At 37.5% G+C, this 17,254-nt stretch overlaps 1 protein-coding gene across 1 annotated transcript; it reads right to left on the reverse strand.

The window, feature by feature from the left end:
* Positions 1-2,513: 2,513 nt before the first annotated feature.
* Positions 2,514-16,526, reverse strand: LOC125247009 (ovochymase-2-like). Its single transcript, XM_048158174.1, has 18 exons — positions 16,502-16,526; positions 15,742-15,856; positions 14,957-15,094; positions 14,693-14,865; positions 14,497-14,592; positions 14,240-14,391; positions 13,876-14,071; positions 13,541-13,655; positions 13,075-13,208; positions 12,828-12,971; positions 8,041-8,171; positions 7,554-7,647; positions 6,810-6,941; positions 6,268-6,408; positions 5,926-6,109; positions 5,311-5,365; positions 3,024-3,268; positions 2,514-2,935 (listed from the first exon to the last, which is right to left on the reverse strand). Exons 1-18 carry the CDS (start codon positions 16,524-16,526, stop codon positions 2,635-2,637), a joined length of 2,571 nt encoding a protein of 856 aa, XP_048014131.1. The 3' UTR covers positions 2,514-2,634.
* Between the last annotated feature and the right edge of the window lie 728 nt (positions 16,527-17,254).

Here is a 17,254-nt window from a genome sequence, read left to right on the forward strand (position 1 = left end):
TCTACTCACATACTGTTTTTTTTGTTTTCATTTTTTTTGGAATCTTGTTTCCAGCACTAAATATCACGTAATTCTGACTTTATAACTCGCAATTCTGACTATAACTCACAATTCTGACTATAACTTGCAATTCTGACTATAACTCGGTCAATTCTGACTTTATAACTCACAATTCTGACTTTATATCATGCAATTCTGACTTTATAACTCACAATTCTGACTTTATATCTCATAATTCTGACTTTATAACTCACAATTCTGACTTTATATCTCACAATTCTGACTTTATAACTTGGAATTCTGACTTTATAACTCACAATTCTGACTTTATAACTCGCAATTCTGACTTTATAACTCACAATTCTGACTTTATATCTCACAATTCTGACTTTATAACTCGCAATTCTGACTTTATAACTCACAATTCTGACTTTATATCACAATTCTGACTTTATATCATGCAATTCTGACTATATCTCACAATTCTGACTTTATAACTTGGAATTCTGACTTTATAACTCGCAATTCTGACTTTATAACTCACAATTCTGACTTTATATCGCAATTCTGACTTTATATCATGCAATTTTTACTTTATAACTCACAATTCTGACTTTATATCTCACAATTCTGACTTTATAACTTGGAATTCTGACTATAACTCACAATTCTGACTTTATATCATGCAATTCTGACTTTATATCTCACAATTCTGACTTTATAACTTGGAATTCTGACTTTATAACTCACAATTCTGACTTTATAACTCACAATTCTGACTTTATATCACAATTCTGACTTTATATCATGCAATTTTTACTTTATAACTCACAATTCTGACTTTATATCTCATAATTCTGACTTTATAACTCGCAATTCTGACTTTATAACTCAAAATTCTGACTTTATATCTCACAATTCTGACTTTATAACTTGGAATTCTGACTATAACTCACAATTCTGACTTTATATCATGCAATTCTGACTTTATATCTCACAATTCTGACTTTATAACGCAATTCTGACTTTATATCTCACAATTCTGACTTTATAACGCAATTCTGACTTTATAACTCGCAATTCTGACTTAATAACACAATTCTGACTTTATAACTCACAATTCTGATATATATCTCACAATTCTGACTTTATAACGCAATTCTGACCTTATATCTCACAATTCTGACTTTATAACGCAATTCTGACTTTATATCTCACAATTCTGACTTTATAACACAATTCTGACTTTATAACGCAATTATGACTTTATAACTCAAAATTCTGACTTTATATCTCACAATTCTGACTTTATAACTTGGAATTCTGACTATAACTCACAATTCTGACTTTATATCTCACAATTCTGACTTTATATCTCACAATTCTGACTTTATATCTCACAATTCTGACTTTATAACACAATTCTGACTTTATAACTCACAATTCTGATATATATCTCACAATTCTGACTTTATAACGCAATTCTGACTTTATATCTCACAATTCTGACTTTATAACACAATTCTGACTTTATAACTCACAATTCTGACTTTATATCTCACAATTCTGACTTTATATCTCACAATTCTGACTTTATAACGCAATTCTGACTTTATAACGCAATTCTGACTTTATAACACAATTCTGACTTTATAACTCGCAATTCTGACTTAATAACACAATTCTGACTTTATAACTCACAATTCTGATATATATCTCACAATTCTGACTTTATAACGCAATTCTGACTTTATATCTCACAATTCTGACTTTATAACACAATTCTGACTTTATAACGCAATTCTGACTTTATAACTCACAATTCTGACTTTATAACTTGGAATTCTGACTTAATAACACAATTCTGACTTAATAACACAATTCTGACTTTATAACTCACAATTCTGACTTTATAACTTGGAATTCTGACTATAACTCACAATTCTGACTTTATATCATGCAATTCTGACTTAATAACACAATTCTGACTTAATAACACAATTCTGACTTTATAACTCACAATTCTGACTTTATAACTTGGAATTCTGACTATAACTCACAATTCTGACTTTATATCATGCAATTCTGACTTAATAACACAATTCTGACTTAATAACACAATTCTGACTTTATAACTCACAATTCTGACTTTATATCACGCAATTCTGATATATATCTCACAATTCTGACTTTATAACGCAAATTTTGACTTTATAACTCGCAATTCCGACTTTATAACTCAGAATTCTGACTTTATATCTCACAATTCTGACTTTATAATGCAATTTTGACTTTATAACTCAGAATTCTGACTTTATATCACAATTCTGACTTTATATCACAATTCTGACTTTATAACGCAATTCTGACTTTATATCTTGCAATTCTGAGAAAAAAGCCAGAACTGTGAGATATAAACTCGCAATTGTAAGAAAAAAAAGTATTCAATAGTTTTTCACCTATTATATTGTAGGGAAGTATGCATATTCAGAGCCACAGTCTCTACCAAATACCGCCCTCATTGATCACCTCTGCATACAAATCCACAAGTACACATCAAGCATTGTTTGGGACAGAGCTCATCAAAGCATATAGCCTCATTGCTGAACTTACCCACTAGGGGTCAGTATTTCTTCAATTACATTCCCTAGTAGTAAACAGTAAGTGTTCAGTGTAGTTTACAGTACAGCTCCTCACCATGCATGATTCTCCACTGCTCAGTCCAGCACACAGTAAAGTAGGTGTCAACCTAGTTCTGTGTTGTTGTTCACACACCGCTTGTTCCAGCACAGATATTTTTAGCCTTACAGGTCTGTACTGCCCATGTCCTGCTAAAAAAAGTGCATAATATTCACCTAAAGATCCACAGAGAGCAAAATGTGCAACAGAGAATATGATGTCATTCAAGTGACATTCAAGTTCTGAAAGTTCAACTCTAGGTCAACAAGTAGTCATGAAATGTCATGTTTGCTTATGATAGGTGCATACACACATATCAAAATCCTCCAGGACTATTGTGTAACATCACAATGGTCAACACGTGAAGGAAGACAGGTGACATACAACATTTGGCTGGCCCACGCCGGAGCCCAGCAGCAGAGGGAGGGTGTCCAGCAGAGGGTAGACAGACAGGATGTGCGCTTTCACTGAGATTTAACAGAGAGCTCAACTGAAGCAAAGCCACATTATATTCAGGAGAGGATGGGTTGTAATAAGGGTTTATGTGCACTCTGATCACATCACAGGTCTGAAAAGAGATCTCATTTACTAAGAACAATTTTCATTTTCAGGTGAACTCCCAGCCAACAATTTTTCCCAGAATGTTCTTTTTTAAGGTTTGTTTTTGGTTAGCCTGGAAAGTTTTCTTAACGGAAAAAGAGCATTAGTTTTTGGTTTGTAGACCGTTATCCTAACGTTATTCTAACATTCCCCTAACGCTATTCTAACGTTATCCTAATGTTCCCCTAATGTTATTTTAACATAACATTTTTCTAACATTCCCCTAACGCTATTCTAACGTTATTTTAACATTCCCTAACGTTATTCTAATGTTCCCCTAATATTATTCTAACATTATTTTAACATTCCTCTAACGTTATTCTAACATTCCCTTAACGTTATTTTAACATTCCCTAACGTTATCCTAAAGTTCCTCTAATGTTATTCTAACGTTATTCTAATGTTCCCCTAACGTTATTCTGTTATTTGAACGTTCCTCTAACGTTATTCTAACATTCCCCTAACATTATTCTAATGTTATTTTAACATTCTCCTAACGTTTCTCTAATGTTATTCTAACGTTTCCCTAACGTTATTTTAACATTCCCTTAACGTTATTCTAACATTCCCCTAACGTTATTCTAACATTATTTTAACGTTCCCCTAATGTTATTCTAATGGTATTTTAATATTCCTCTAACGTTCCCTTAACGTTATTTTAACATTCCCTAACGTTATTCTAACTTTCCCCTAATATTATTCTAAAGTTATCTTAACATTCCTCTAACGTTATTCTAACGTTCCCTTAACGTTATTTTAACGTTTCTCAAACATTATTTTAAAATTCCCCAACGTTATCCTAAAGTTCCCTTAATGTTATTTTAACGTTCCCCTAACGTTATTCTAATGTTATTTTAACATTCTTCTAACATTCCTCTAATGTTATTCTAACGTTTCCCTAACGTTATTTTAACATTCCCCTAACGTTATTCTAATGTTCCCCTAATGTTATTCTAACATTATTCTAATATTATTCGAACGTTATCCTAAAGTTCCCCTAATTTTATTTTAACATTCCTCTAATGTTATTCTAACGTTCCCCTAACGTTATTCTAAAGATATTTCAGCGTTCCCCTAACATTATTTTAACATTCCCCAAACGTTATTCTAAAGTTCCCTTAATGTTATTTTAACATTCCTCTAACGTTTTTCTAAAGTTTTTTTAACATTCCCCTAATGTTATTCTAACGTTATTTTAACATTTCACCTAACGTTATCCTAAAGTTCCCCTAATGTTATTTTGACGTTCCTCTAACGGTATATTAAGGTTCCCCTAATGTTATTCTAAGGTTCCCCCTAACATTATTCTAGTGTTATTTTAACATTATCCTGACATTATACTAAAGTTCCCCTTAATGTAATTTTAACGTTCCCCTAATGTTATTCTAATGTTCCCCTAATGTTATTCTAATGTTATTTTTACATTCGCCTAACGTTATCCTAAAGTTCCCCTAACGTTATTCTAACATTCCCAGAACGTTACCCTAACCTCTTTACTCCGATATCATTACCCTGCTGTACATCAGTAATCATCCAGCACACCTGCGACTCAGTATAGTATAAGCGGTATAGAAAATGGATGTATGGAGGCCTATAATCAGTATACAAACCATATCTTGTTTTTATTTATTGTTTAATTAATAAAAAATATTCTGAGCACATCAACCATTAATAGGTTAGGATTTACTATATATTTCATGGGGTACCCAGATTTTCTCCAGCAGCAAATAAAAATTGGACTTTTGAATTCAACACAATTTATGTTTTTTAAAATATGAAATTTATTCACAGAAATAAAAATAATCATTAGGGAACGTTCTGTATAAGCTATTTTTTAGGTTATTTAAAAATAACCTCCCTGTAACGTTTTGGGAACGTTATTTTAATGTTAGGGGAGCATTCTGTGTTTGCTGGGCTGCCCCTTTAAAGACACAAGATGAATGAATTTGCAAAATCAACATCTTTAGTTCGTGGAACAACATTCCTGCCAATGTCCTGTTTTGGGGATGTTGATATAGGCCTACTTCTCACCTGTTTCTTTGAGCCTCCTATCTTCACTGATAAAATTCTTAGAAGTCTTTCTTCCCTACAAAGAAATCAACATAAAAAAAGTACTTTCAGTATAGTACCTTCATAAAAAGGTACTATACTGTGTATTGATAAGTTTTAATGTCTTTTTCAAAGTTAATACGCTCAGCTCTAGAAACTATGGAGCCCCTAAAGGTGTGATCACATTTACCCTTGCTTGTTAAAATTTCACAGGCGAAATCCAGTCATTATAGTTTGTGCACGCCAAAAGCGAATTTAATTATTTGCGCAAGTAGATTACATACAAAGTCAATACAAAGACACGTATATGTCTTGCGAAGATGTCTCGCAATCAGCGAAGGGCTTATTGACACGTCCGGTTGTATCAGAAAATGGAGGGCAGCATTATTGTAGCCTTCTGCGGGCACCCCATTCATACAGAGACCGGACAAAAAAGGAGATAGCTTGGAGAGTAAGTGAAAACGGTGGACTGGTAAGTGTTGAAAATAAATAAACACAATGGGAGGGAAAATAATAATTTTATGTTTTTGCATTCGCAAAACTTTTGCATTCTCTTGCAAGCGGGTGCAATTTTTCTTGAGGAAACAGAAAAATTACAGATCATTGACACAGTGTGCATCAGTAAGAATCCATTGTGACTGGATGAGCGCCCCACTGCAGTCATGGCCTTCACCCAGACCAATGCTCACGTGCCACAGCCATGGCAGTTTCCCATCATCCTCTTCTCTCCTCAGGGTCTCCAGTCCACAGGCAGCAAAGATATCAGGCATTCCACACAGAGCTGAGAAGTCAGTGGAACACAAGCATGAATACTTGATGTAAAACCAAATGCACCCACACAATCTGTTCAGAGATAAATGCAGTCCCATTTGTGACTCAATTGGTGTATTTTCCCTTATTTTACACATTTTTTGGCTCCAGCTGGATTCCACGCATTCTAAAGTCCCTCTGAGACAAGGAGCCTCTTTTGAAGCACTGTGGAGAGCACAAAGGACAAACCAGCCTGCGAATGTGGCGTGATAACTTCGCTGTCATCATCTGCTTCCTCCCCCTGATCTTCATACGCTGTATTTTGGAGATCTGTGAGGAAATGTAACATTCAAGGTCTTATCATTTTTTTTTTTTCATCATTTCAAGTCTGTGGTTATGAACTCTGCGGTGTCAAAGAAAGACTTGGTAAGATGTATAAGCAGTATTCAATGTGTCTTTGTTGCATCATGGGTTTTTATACGTATAGGCCTATAATATGTCTTATAAAGTAGCCTGAAGTTAAATATAGTACATTTTCTGTATAAATGCATCTATAGACTGCAAAGTCAACTTTACTGTTGACCTTTTGAGGTCATGTAAATATTTTAAGTTAGCTAGTGTGTTTATACTGTGGCATACTATTTGGACATGTGGTCATATGTGGGTCAGGTTTGGTAGGGTGAAATTTGAACGCCTGCAGTGAACGTTTCTTTGCTCATGTTGACTCTAACCTTTTTCGCTGATAAAGGAAAGGGTGGCGTTGAAACCACGGGCGGAGATGGTGTTATCTGTGCTGAACTGCAGAAGCATTATGCGGTTGTGGCTGAGAACAGCTGGAGGGACGCTCCTGCCACATACAACCACTTAAAAACACAAACATTATAATAGCAGAACATTTGAAAACTACATTTCCCATAATGCCGCAGTGCAAAAATATTGCTGTTTAACTGATAGCAGTGTGACACTGAACATTAAACTTTCGACTCTAATGTTTACATTGTTAATGATAAAATAAAACTGAATAGTTTTATTGTAAAATATACAAAAAAATTCAAATGTTTGGGGAGAGTATTTATACTTTTAATACTTTTGTTCATTAAGGATGCATTAAATTAATCAAAAGTGACTGTAAAGATATTTTTAATGTTACAAGTTTTCTATTTCTAAATGCTGTTTTTTAACTATCAAAAAACACTGAAAAAAGTTTCCACAGAAATATTAAACAGCACAACTGTTTTCAACATTGATAATAATAAGAAATATTTCTTGAGTTACAAGTATATTCAAACAGAAAAAGATTATTTTGAATTGCAATAACTTATCATGATATTACTGTTTTACTGTATTTTTAATTAAATGAATGGAGCCTTGGAGAGCATCAAAACTTCTTTCAAAAACATTAGAAATCTTACCAATGGCAAACGTTTCAATTTTAAAATATCAAATACTCTTTTAATAAACTTTTTGTACTTTACCTATTTCATCTTTGCCATCAACGTCTCCGAACACTGTGAGTGAATCATATTTGCAGTTTTCAGACTCCTCAAGGTCAAAGTCTTCAAAGTCAAGCTTCAAGGCACATAGTAAAATTACTCCATTGCAATTAGCATGTTAGCATATAGCAAACAGAGTCAGATGATTATGAACACAGAATGGCCCAGTCAGGTTTTTCTGGCACTGTAGATGCCAAAAAAAAAAGTTATGAATGTTTCAAATTAAGAACCTATCTACATAGCATTTTGTAAACAGCAGGTAACAACCAGCGTTACATGACTGCAGTGACGTCATAACGTCGCTCTTTGGAGTCTAATTGAGTATCACATTCTCTTTTGCAGTGAAACTGATCAGATCCTCCAATCTCACTGCATGCATGCATTCATGACCGGACAGACAGGTCATGACTGGACAGAGGAGACACCAGGCGCTGACTGGGCCATCACAAGGCTACAGGGTTGTTTTTACCTTGACTATGTGGCCTTCTGGGGCATAGATGACCCAGCGGCAAAGGGTGTTGTTGCTGTAGGCTTGCGGGTAGGCGGGGCTCTGCACAGCCCCCTTGGGCTGTAACAGCACCACTGTTCCACATTCATCCCCTGCACAAACACAAAAGGAGAAACTGGCGGAATAGAGCCCAGCCATTGACGTTGCAGCATGGTGTCACATTTCTGTCTGGCAAGGGTCATACCGAGGGGAGCAGGGTGGTGATTTGAACCTAGCTCTTACCTTCTCCGAACTTACCACTGGTAGATGGCCCCCCTGGCAGACATGTAACTATAGTAACGGTCCTATTGAGATAAGCTCTGTGCTCTCTGAGGAGCCTATCTAGTGTGAAAACACTATTCTACTGGGGAAAGTTATTTTGCCTCTCAACCTGACTGGGGAACTGAACACACTTTGCAGACCAGGTGATGAAACTAACAGATCAGTTGGGCACAACCTGTGCTGCTAAGGAGAGTACATCTTCCTGTTCGTCGGAGTGATGAGATAGTTAGCAGGTTATCATCACTCAATGGCTGGCTGTCTAAGTGGTGTCCGCAGAATAATATAGGTTTCATAGACAATTGGAAAAGCTTTTGGGGCAGACCTGATCTGTTGAAAAGAGATGGTATTCATCCCTCCCGGGATGGTGCTGCTCTTCTATCTAGAAATTTGGCAAATAGTCTTAGAGCTAAACCATGACAAACCAGGGCCCAGATCAGGACGCAGACAAACTGGCTAAACCGACCGTCTGCTAGCTGCCTCACGTCACAGAACTCAAATAATTCACAGCACATAGAAACTCTTTCACCTAGATATTATCACATAGAGACTGTGTCTGTACCTCGAACTAGTAAATACAAAAAACTTCCGAAACCTTTTAAGGGTAAAAATTTAATTGATGTTCAAAAAATGAAAATCACAGATAAATTAGATAAACAAATGATAAAGCTTGGGCTACTGAATATTAGATCTATTTCTTCAAAAGCACTTATTGTAAATGAAATTATCACAGAAAATAAACTAGACTTGCTGTGTTTGACAGAAACCTGGCTAAAACCAGACGATTACATTATTTTAAATGAGTCTAGTCCTCAAGGTTATGACTATCGACACAATCCTCGACAGAAAGGCAAAGGGGGAGGTGTTGCTGTAATTTATAGTAATATATTCAGAATCATTCAAAAGAATTTCAAATATAACTCCTTTGAAGTGATGGTGCTTTATGTAACATTATGTAAGTTGACATTTGTGCTGGCTACTGTATACAGGCCACCAGGGCACCATACTGACTATCAAAGAATTTGCTGATTTTCTATCAGAGTTAGTACTGGCTGCGGATAAAGTCCTTGTTGTTGGTGATTTTAATATCCATGTAGATAATAATAAAGACGCATTTGGATTGGCATTTGCAGACATTTTAAACTCTATTGGAGTTAGACAACACGTGTCAGGACCCACTCATTGTCGTAATCATACCTTAGATCTAATACTGTCGCATGGAATTGATATTGATGCTGTTGAAATTCTACAGCAGAGCGATGATATATCAGATCATTATTTAGTGTCGTGTATAATACAGTTAGCCAAGGCTACAAAACCACCACCCAGCCATAAATATGGTAGAACCATCACTTCTACCACTAAAGATTGCTTTATAAATAATCTCCCCGAGCAGTTTCATCGCCTTAGTACACCTGACAACTTAGAAGAACTCGATGCTGCAACAGAAACTATTGGCTCTCTCTTTTCCAGCACATTAGATGCAGTCGCTCCTTTACGTCTAAAGAAGATTAAGGAAACTAATCCAACGCCGTGGTATGATGAGCACACTCGGGCTCTAAAACGAGCTGTGAGAAAAGCTGAACGTAGTTGGAAGAAAACAAAACTAGAAGTTTTTCGCCTTTCGTGGAAAGAAAAAATGATTGAGTACAGAACGGCTATAAGAAATGCTAGATCTACTTATTTTTCAAATCTCTTAATAGAAAACAAACATAATCCTAGGTACTTATTTGACACAGTGGCTAAATTAACTAGAAACAGAGATTCAACTGCTGACGTTTCCAAAGAGCACAGCAGTAATGACTTTATGAACTTCTTTACTTGCAAGATTGACAATATTAGAGAGAAAATTATAAACATGCAACCGTCTACAGTTTCGCTTCAGACAGTGCACTGTAGTGTCCCTGAGGTAAAACTAGAATCATTCGCCGCTATAGGAGAGGAAGAATTATCTAAACTTATCAAATCATCAAAATCAACAACATGTATGTTAGACCCAATGCCGACTAAACTACTGAAAGAAATGCTTCCAGAGGTCGTAGGTCCACTTCTTGATATAATTAATTCATCGTTAACACTAGGATACGTGCCAAAAACTTTTAAGCAGGCTATTATTAAACCTCTTATTAAAAAACCTCAACTAGATCCGAGAGATTTAGTAAATTACAGGCCAATCTCGAATCTACCTTTTCTGTCAAAGATACTAGAAAAGGCAGTTTCAACACAACTGTGCTCCTTCTTAGAAAGAAATGGAATCTGTGAGGATTTCCAGTCAGGATTTAGACCATACCATAGTACTGAGACTGCTCTCGTTAGAGTTACAAACGATCTACTCTTATCATCCGATCGTGGCTGTATTTCTCTATTAGTGTTATTAGATCTCAGTGCTGCTTTTGACACTATCGATCACAACATTCTTTTAAAAAGACTTGAAAACTATATTGGCATTAGTGGAATTGCTTTGGCATGGTTCAAATCTTACTTATCTGACCGTTATCAGTCTGTAGTAGTTAATGAAGAGATGTCGTATCGATCACAAGTTCAATATGGAGTACCACAAGGCTCAGTACTAGGACCGTTGCTTTTCACTCTGTACATGCTGCCCTTAGGAGAGATAATTAGGAAGCATGGTGTTAGTTTTCACTGCTACGCTGACGATACTCAGCTCTATATTTCCTCGCGCCCTGGCGAAACCTACAAATTCACAAAACTAACAGAATGCATAGCTGACATTAAAAACTGGATGACAAGAAATTTCTTATTATTAAATTCAGAAAAAACTGATATCCTAATCTTTGGACCAAAAACTTCCTCACGAAAAAACCTTGAATACTCTCTAACACTTGACGGGTGCTCCATTAAATCTTCGTCCTCAGTTAGGAACCTGGGTGTGCTCTTTGATACCAATCTTTCATTTGAAAGTCATGTTTCTAGTATCTGTAAAACCGCCTTCTTCCATCTAAAAAATATATCTAAATTACGACATATGCTCTCAATGACAAATGCGGAACAGTTGGTTCATGCATTCATGACCTCAAGACTAGATTACTGTAACGCTCTACTGGGTGGTTGTTCTGCTCGGCTTTTAAACAGACTACAGTTGGTCCAAAATGCGGCAGCTAGAGTTCTTACTAGAACCAGAAAGTATGACCATATTAGCCCAGTTCTGTCAACATTACATTGGCTCCCTATTAAACATCGTATAGACTTTAAAATCTTGCTACTTACTTATAAAGCTCTAAATGGTTTAGTTCCCCAATATCTAAGCGAGCTCTTGGTGCATTATAGTCCTTCACGTCTATTGCGATCTCAGAATTCAGGCCAGTTGATAATACCCAGAATATCAAAATCAACTGAAGGCGGCAGATCCTTTTCCTATTTAGCACCTAAACTCTGGAACAATCTTCCTAGCATTGTTCGGGAAGCAGACACACTCTGTCAGTTTAAATCTAGACTAAAAACACATCTCTTTGCTCTTGCATACACATAACACATTATCAATACATTAACATTTTTCAAATCCGTTAAAGGATTGTTACGCTGCAATAATTAGGTCGGCCGGAACCGAGAACATTTCCTATAACACTAGATATACCTGTACATCAGAATAAGAATGGCATCTACGCTAATATCTGTCTCTCTGCTTATCCTGAGGTTTTCCGGGTGCTGGATCCAGGCCGTATCCAGATCAGATGGAGAACCTGTGTCTGGACCTGACTACAACGTAGCCCAGGAGACAATGGGCCTACAGATCCAGTTCTGGCTGCATCTATAATTCAGATTTTTAAATCTCCGTATCCGCTTACATATATTTATATATAATCTATTTTTAATCTCTATAATAAAAATGTATAATTCAGATTTTGATCTCCATATCCATTTACATATATTATATATATCTTCCAAGGGGTTTTTTCCCTCCTAGGACTTTTTTCCCAGTGCTAGCACGCTGGGTTTTTCTCCTAGGGGGTTTTTTCCACCCCTGGGAGTCAGCCGACATTGGCTTAATGTAGCACCATCTTGTATATGTTACATATTACCACGCTTGCTTGTACAGCTTATTTTTAACCATTTCTCTTTTTTCTGTGCTCCTAATATGTAAAGCTGCTTTGAAACAATTACAAATTGTAAAAAGCGCTATATAAATAAATTTGACTTGACTTGACTTGACATTAGAGTGAAACATTTTTTAATAACAGAAATGTATGGATACACAGACATGTAAATGAGACAATGCTCAAAAACAACATCTTCAGGCATGTGCAAGCATGCTAATCAAGTACACAGTAAGCAAGCAAGCATGTTGTTCCAAGCATCCATGCAATGTATGGTGTTCGCCAACTACTGCAACTGCACAAGTCATTCTGTTTTGTCATTGGACTGTCACCAAACAGGCTTGAGATTTCCTTGAGCATTGTTTTGCCCCTTTCAAGTAACTTTTTTTTACTTTTTTTAGAGCAAGAGAAACCAGTCAGACAGATTCAGCTCACCAAAACTGTAGTCCTCGCCAACACCACTGATCTGGATGGCAAATCCTGCACCTGTTCTGCTCACATCAGATACAAATTGCACTGTGACACTATGGGAACCTCCAATAAGAATCGGAGATGGAGATTGACTGCCACAGAATTGCCCTGGTAAGCAAGGTCACAAGGTGAAACATGCAACCTCACAACCACTTGCAGAAGGTAAAAGAACAGCAAAGTCATAGTTTTTGTTACTGTTTCTCCCCCTCACCTATTCGCCTGTCTTCATCCACATACACCGTCAGATGATCACTTTGGCACTCTGTGTCATTCTCCAGGTCAAACTCTAGGAACTCCAGAAGAATATGTTCACCAGCAGCAACTCGAATGGACCACAAACACATTCTGCACCAGAAAATAAAACATAAAGTGCTGTGAAAGTTTCAGATTATGCCTTTTGGTTGCAAATATATGTAACGGAAGCAAGACCGGTTTCATTTGGTGCCGTGACCCGGATGGGAGTGAGGTTTAGGGGGGCGTGTAATGGAGGCCAGCTAGTACAGGTAAACCTCACTCCCCTGATCTTAAGAGGTGCACTAGCGACTGACATTAGAGACTGTGGTCTTTAGCGTCCTTGTTAGCACACCCCCTCCCATGTCGGAGATGCCGGTTCGAGTCCTGCAGGGCAAGTAGAACTGGTGGAATTACATATACAAGATACTTCAGATGTAACTCACTCATTGTGGTTGTAGCTTTGCCCTGAATGAGCTGGATTTCTGATGATGCCTTCATTTCCAGGTACAACTCCATCAGGTACACTGCACAGGGACCTATCCACACCTACATCGAGTTCTGTAAGCAAGTAGTAATTTATTTAAAGTGAGTTGCAGTACACTTACTGAAACTTGGGGTTAGCCGGCCCCCAATTTTATTGCGGCCCACCAGGAAAACTCCAGATGGCCAGTCCGCCCCTTGTTCGAGAGCTCGAGAGTAAAATGGTGATTGATCAGCTCTTGCATAACCTACATTGTTTCAGTTACTAGTCTAGGACCAACTCAACAACAATACCCACCTTTCCTTAGATTTGACTTGATCCATGGCAGAAACATTAAGACATCAGTGAATACTCCAGGTGAGCCTCTTCTGGATGATGGTTTGTTCTTGTTGTCATTCCAGCTTCGACCACAGCCCTTACCCCATGACGTGACCCCCACAGCCACCCAGCTTCCATCTGCTCTGGAGCAAAGGAGAGGACCCCCAGAATCCCCCTGGAGCACAGGAGGACAAATAGGAACTCAAAAAAGAGAGTTGCAAGAGCTTAAACCATCTCTGCCAACCTGAATCAATGGAGTCTCATACTGTAGGTGTAATATTCAGGATGTTTATTCTGTAAATTCAATGTCAGTGTTAGGGAAACAACTTTAGTGTCAACTTACTTGGCAGGCATCTCTCCGACCTGTCTCTGGGCCAGCACACAGGACTGTGAAGGTCTTCTGCCCAGGTCTAAGTGTTTGCAGGACATGTTTGCACTTGCTTTGCTCTAACAGGTCCAGATGCACCTCTTGAAGAACTGATGGAAGTGGCCCTCCTAAAGAGAGGATAAACCTTTTCATTATAGTAAGGGTTTGAGATATTTGCTATCTTTCTCTCAGGCATTAATTGCTATTTCAGTGTTGTTCAAATGACTTCTCACTCTCAGTAATACGACCCCATCCACCAACAACACACATGGTCTTGGGTGGAAACCTCTCACCAGGATGAGGCAGACAAACAGGCTTAATGAAATCACCTGTCAAGAAAATGCATATTATGTTAATATCTGAAAATAACTGTCAAATTCTATAGCTGATATATTGCATAAGTTGTGTTAATCTCATAGAGCGACTTGCCAAAGTGAATGCGTCCACTGATCTCAATCAAAGCGATGTCGTAGCTCATGGGAGAGGTGCGTTGATATTTTTCATGGAACATTACAGTCCTTACGTGGAAGTTCTGCTCCCCTCTGTCAACTTTTCTTTGGTTGAATTCACCTGCCACAGCCTCAATCTTGTGCAGGAAGTCCCTAGGGCAAGCAGTTATATTCAAAGGTAAGTCATTTAAGTGTTGACAGGGTCAAAAGTTACGATTAGTCATGGGTAAATGAGTGGACCTACGTGGATACACTTGCAAAGCAGTGAGCAGCAGTCAAAAGCCAGTGGTCTGTCAAGATGGCTGCAGCACAGAAATGCGATCCTCTGATCCTAAGAGACACCTGTAGAGGATTTTTGCACACTGATATAGCCACACCAACACTTTAATGCCTTTTGGAAAGAAAATTAAAGGTGCAGTAGGTGATATAGCCACAGAAACACTTTAATGCCTTTTGGAAAGAAAATTAAAGGTGTAGTAGGTGATCTGGGAAATGCTAACATTAGCCTGCTAGCATTGAAAGCATACGATCCCACCCTCCCTGCAAATCACCAACCTAAGCCATGCCTCCTCCAAAACACATGAACACGCACACACAGCTGCTCTCTCCAAAGTGTCACAAGAGACAGCGTTAAACAATAATAATGACTGTAAACAACTTAGAGAGCTTGTAGCTGACTGCTGCAGATTCATTTTGGTGTTGATACTGTTGACATGTAAAGTTGAAATTCCAAGTCTGACTGAACAGCTCCTGGTATAATGTCACAGGTTGCCATCTATGCCGTGAATGCAGCATAAGCTTGTTTTGATTCGGTTGGAAGTGTAAAAGGTGGCTGCTGTTTGTTTGCGGTGCTCCGTGACTGACGGTCTGTACCAAGGTTGCCAGGTTTTGACAACAAAATCCCGCCCAGTTGCCAATATTTCAAAACTAGCCCAATCATATTCCGGGGGGTAAAATCCGCTTTTTGGCGGGGTTCCCCTAGTAAAATTTGCATTCCAGGGGCTAAATATCATAAATAATATAACTCACTCATTGTGGTTGTAGCTTTGCCCTGAATGAGCTGGATTTCTGATGATGCCTTCATTTCCAGGTACAACTCCATCAGGTACACTGCACAGGGACCTATCCACACCTACATCGAGTTCTGTAAGCAAGTAGTAATTTATTTAAAGTGAGTTGCAGTACACTTACTGAAACTTGGGGTTAGCCGGCCCACATTTTATTGCGGCCCACCAGGAAAACTCAGGATGGCCAGTCCGCCCCTTGTTCGAGCGCTCGAGAGTAAAATGGTGATTGATCAGCTCTTGCATAACCTACATTGTTTCAGTTACTAATCTAGGACCAACTAGACTTTTTGGCTGGGTTCCCCTAGTAAAATTTGCATTCCAGGGGCTAAATATCATTTTATGGACTTTTTATGGTCCTACACATTCCACAGATGATATACATTTATAAAAATTCATTTAGATCATTTAACATCGTGATTGCTATCAGGATATAAGGAGACTTTCACCCAGTATAACAAAAAAAAAATGTTTTTGTAGAGAATCACCTATTGCACCTTTAAGTATTGCATTGATTCCTCATGCAATTTTTAAAGATGAACAGTTACGTGCCAGCCAAGGATGGGAACCTCGTCTAGCCTCTGACCCTCCAATTATTCTCAAAGAACGGTCAAGGATGCCTCTTGATTTAGTAGATCCACACTTTGCTTCTGCATATCAAGCAACAAAAGTTTGTCATTAATCTGTGGCTTTGGAAAATACAATTGAATTAAACATTTTCTTACCACCGAGATGAACAGCATAAGTCATTTCGAGACAACCCAACAAGCCGAGAAAGCCAACAAAGGTCCTGTAGGATAGTTCATACATTGTGTCTTTTGCTGTCAAAGACTAAGATTGGGGTATTTATAGAAGTGATGGAGGGGTGGTCTTTTTGTCAAATGGGGCACTGTGGTTACCCATTAAGCTTACACAGGAAATGGACATGTTGAACAGAAGATTGCATGGTGAGTAGCTCTATATCTAACCCAAATGAACTCTATATATACTCCTAGATACAAGGATAACAGTCTGCTGATATTAAGAATCTAAATCCAACTTAAATATTTTGTGCATGCGTGTGTCTCATTAATCTACTGTTTCCTGCAGGATACAAGGAGCTTCCACAGAAAAAGGTTTTACAACTACTTGTGATTCAGCTGAAGGAGAAAAACTCCTGACAATGATGTTTCCCTCAAGGACCAGAATGACCTTTTAAACTAAAGGTTTATTGGAAGTTGTTGGATTTTGACACTCTCAGAGTCTATACTTAAAATTGACATGCACAACAAATATACAATTAATAACCAAAATTAAGCTACTTATTATTTATTTACACTATATATTTTAAGAAGATTCTTTGTATAGATTCTTGAAATGAATGAAGAGGACAATCTCACCAATTCTAGACGTTAATGAAGTGAAATGGATATTTTTTGTTGTATTCCGTTTTATCTATGAGTTTAATGTGTGTATTTATGTCTGCCTATTGTTATTCC

This window comes from Megalobrama amblycephala, linkage group LG15 (assembly GCF_018812025.1).
Source record: "Megalobrama amblycephala isolate DHTTF-2021 linkage group LG15, ASM1881202v1, whole genome shotgun sequence".
NCBI classification, from domain to species: domain Eukaryota; kingdom Metazoa; phylum Chordata; class Actinopteri; order Cypriniformes; family Xenocyprididae; genus Megalobrama; species Megalobrama amblycephala.

Excerpts from the sequence above, each read along its gene's own strand:
- LOC125247009 (XM_048158174.1), bottom strand. The coding sequence starts at position 16,526 with ATGACTTATGCTGTTCATCTCGGTG. Across the intron at positions 14,593-14,692 it reads CAGTGGACGCATTCACTTTG|GTGATTTCATTAAGCCTGTT; the intron begins GCAAGTCGCTCT and ends TTTTCTTGACAG. Across the intron at positions 14,072-14,239 it reads GTCGGAGAGATGCCTGCCAA|GGGGATTCTGGGGGTCCTCT; the intron begins GTAAGTTGACAC and ends CCTGTGCTCCAG.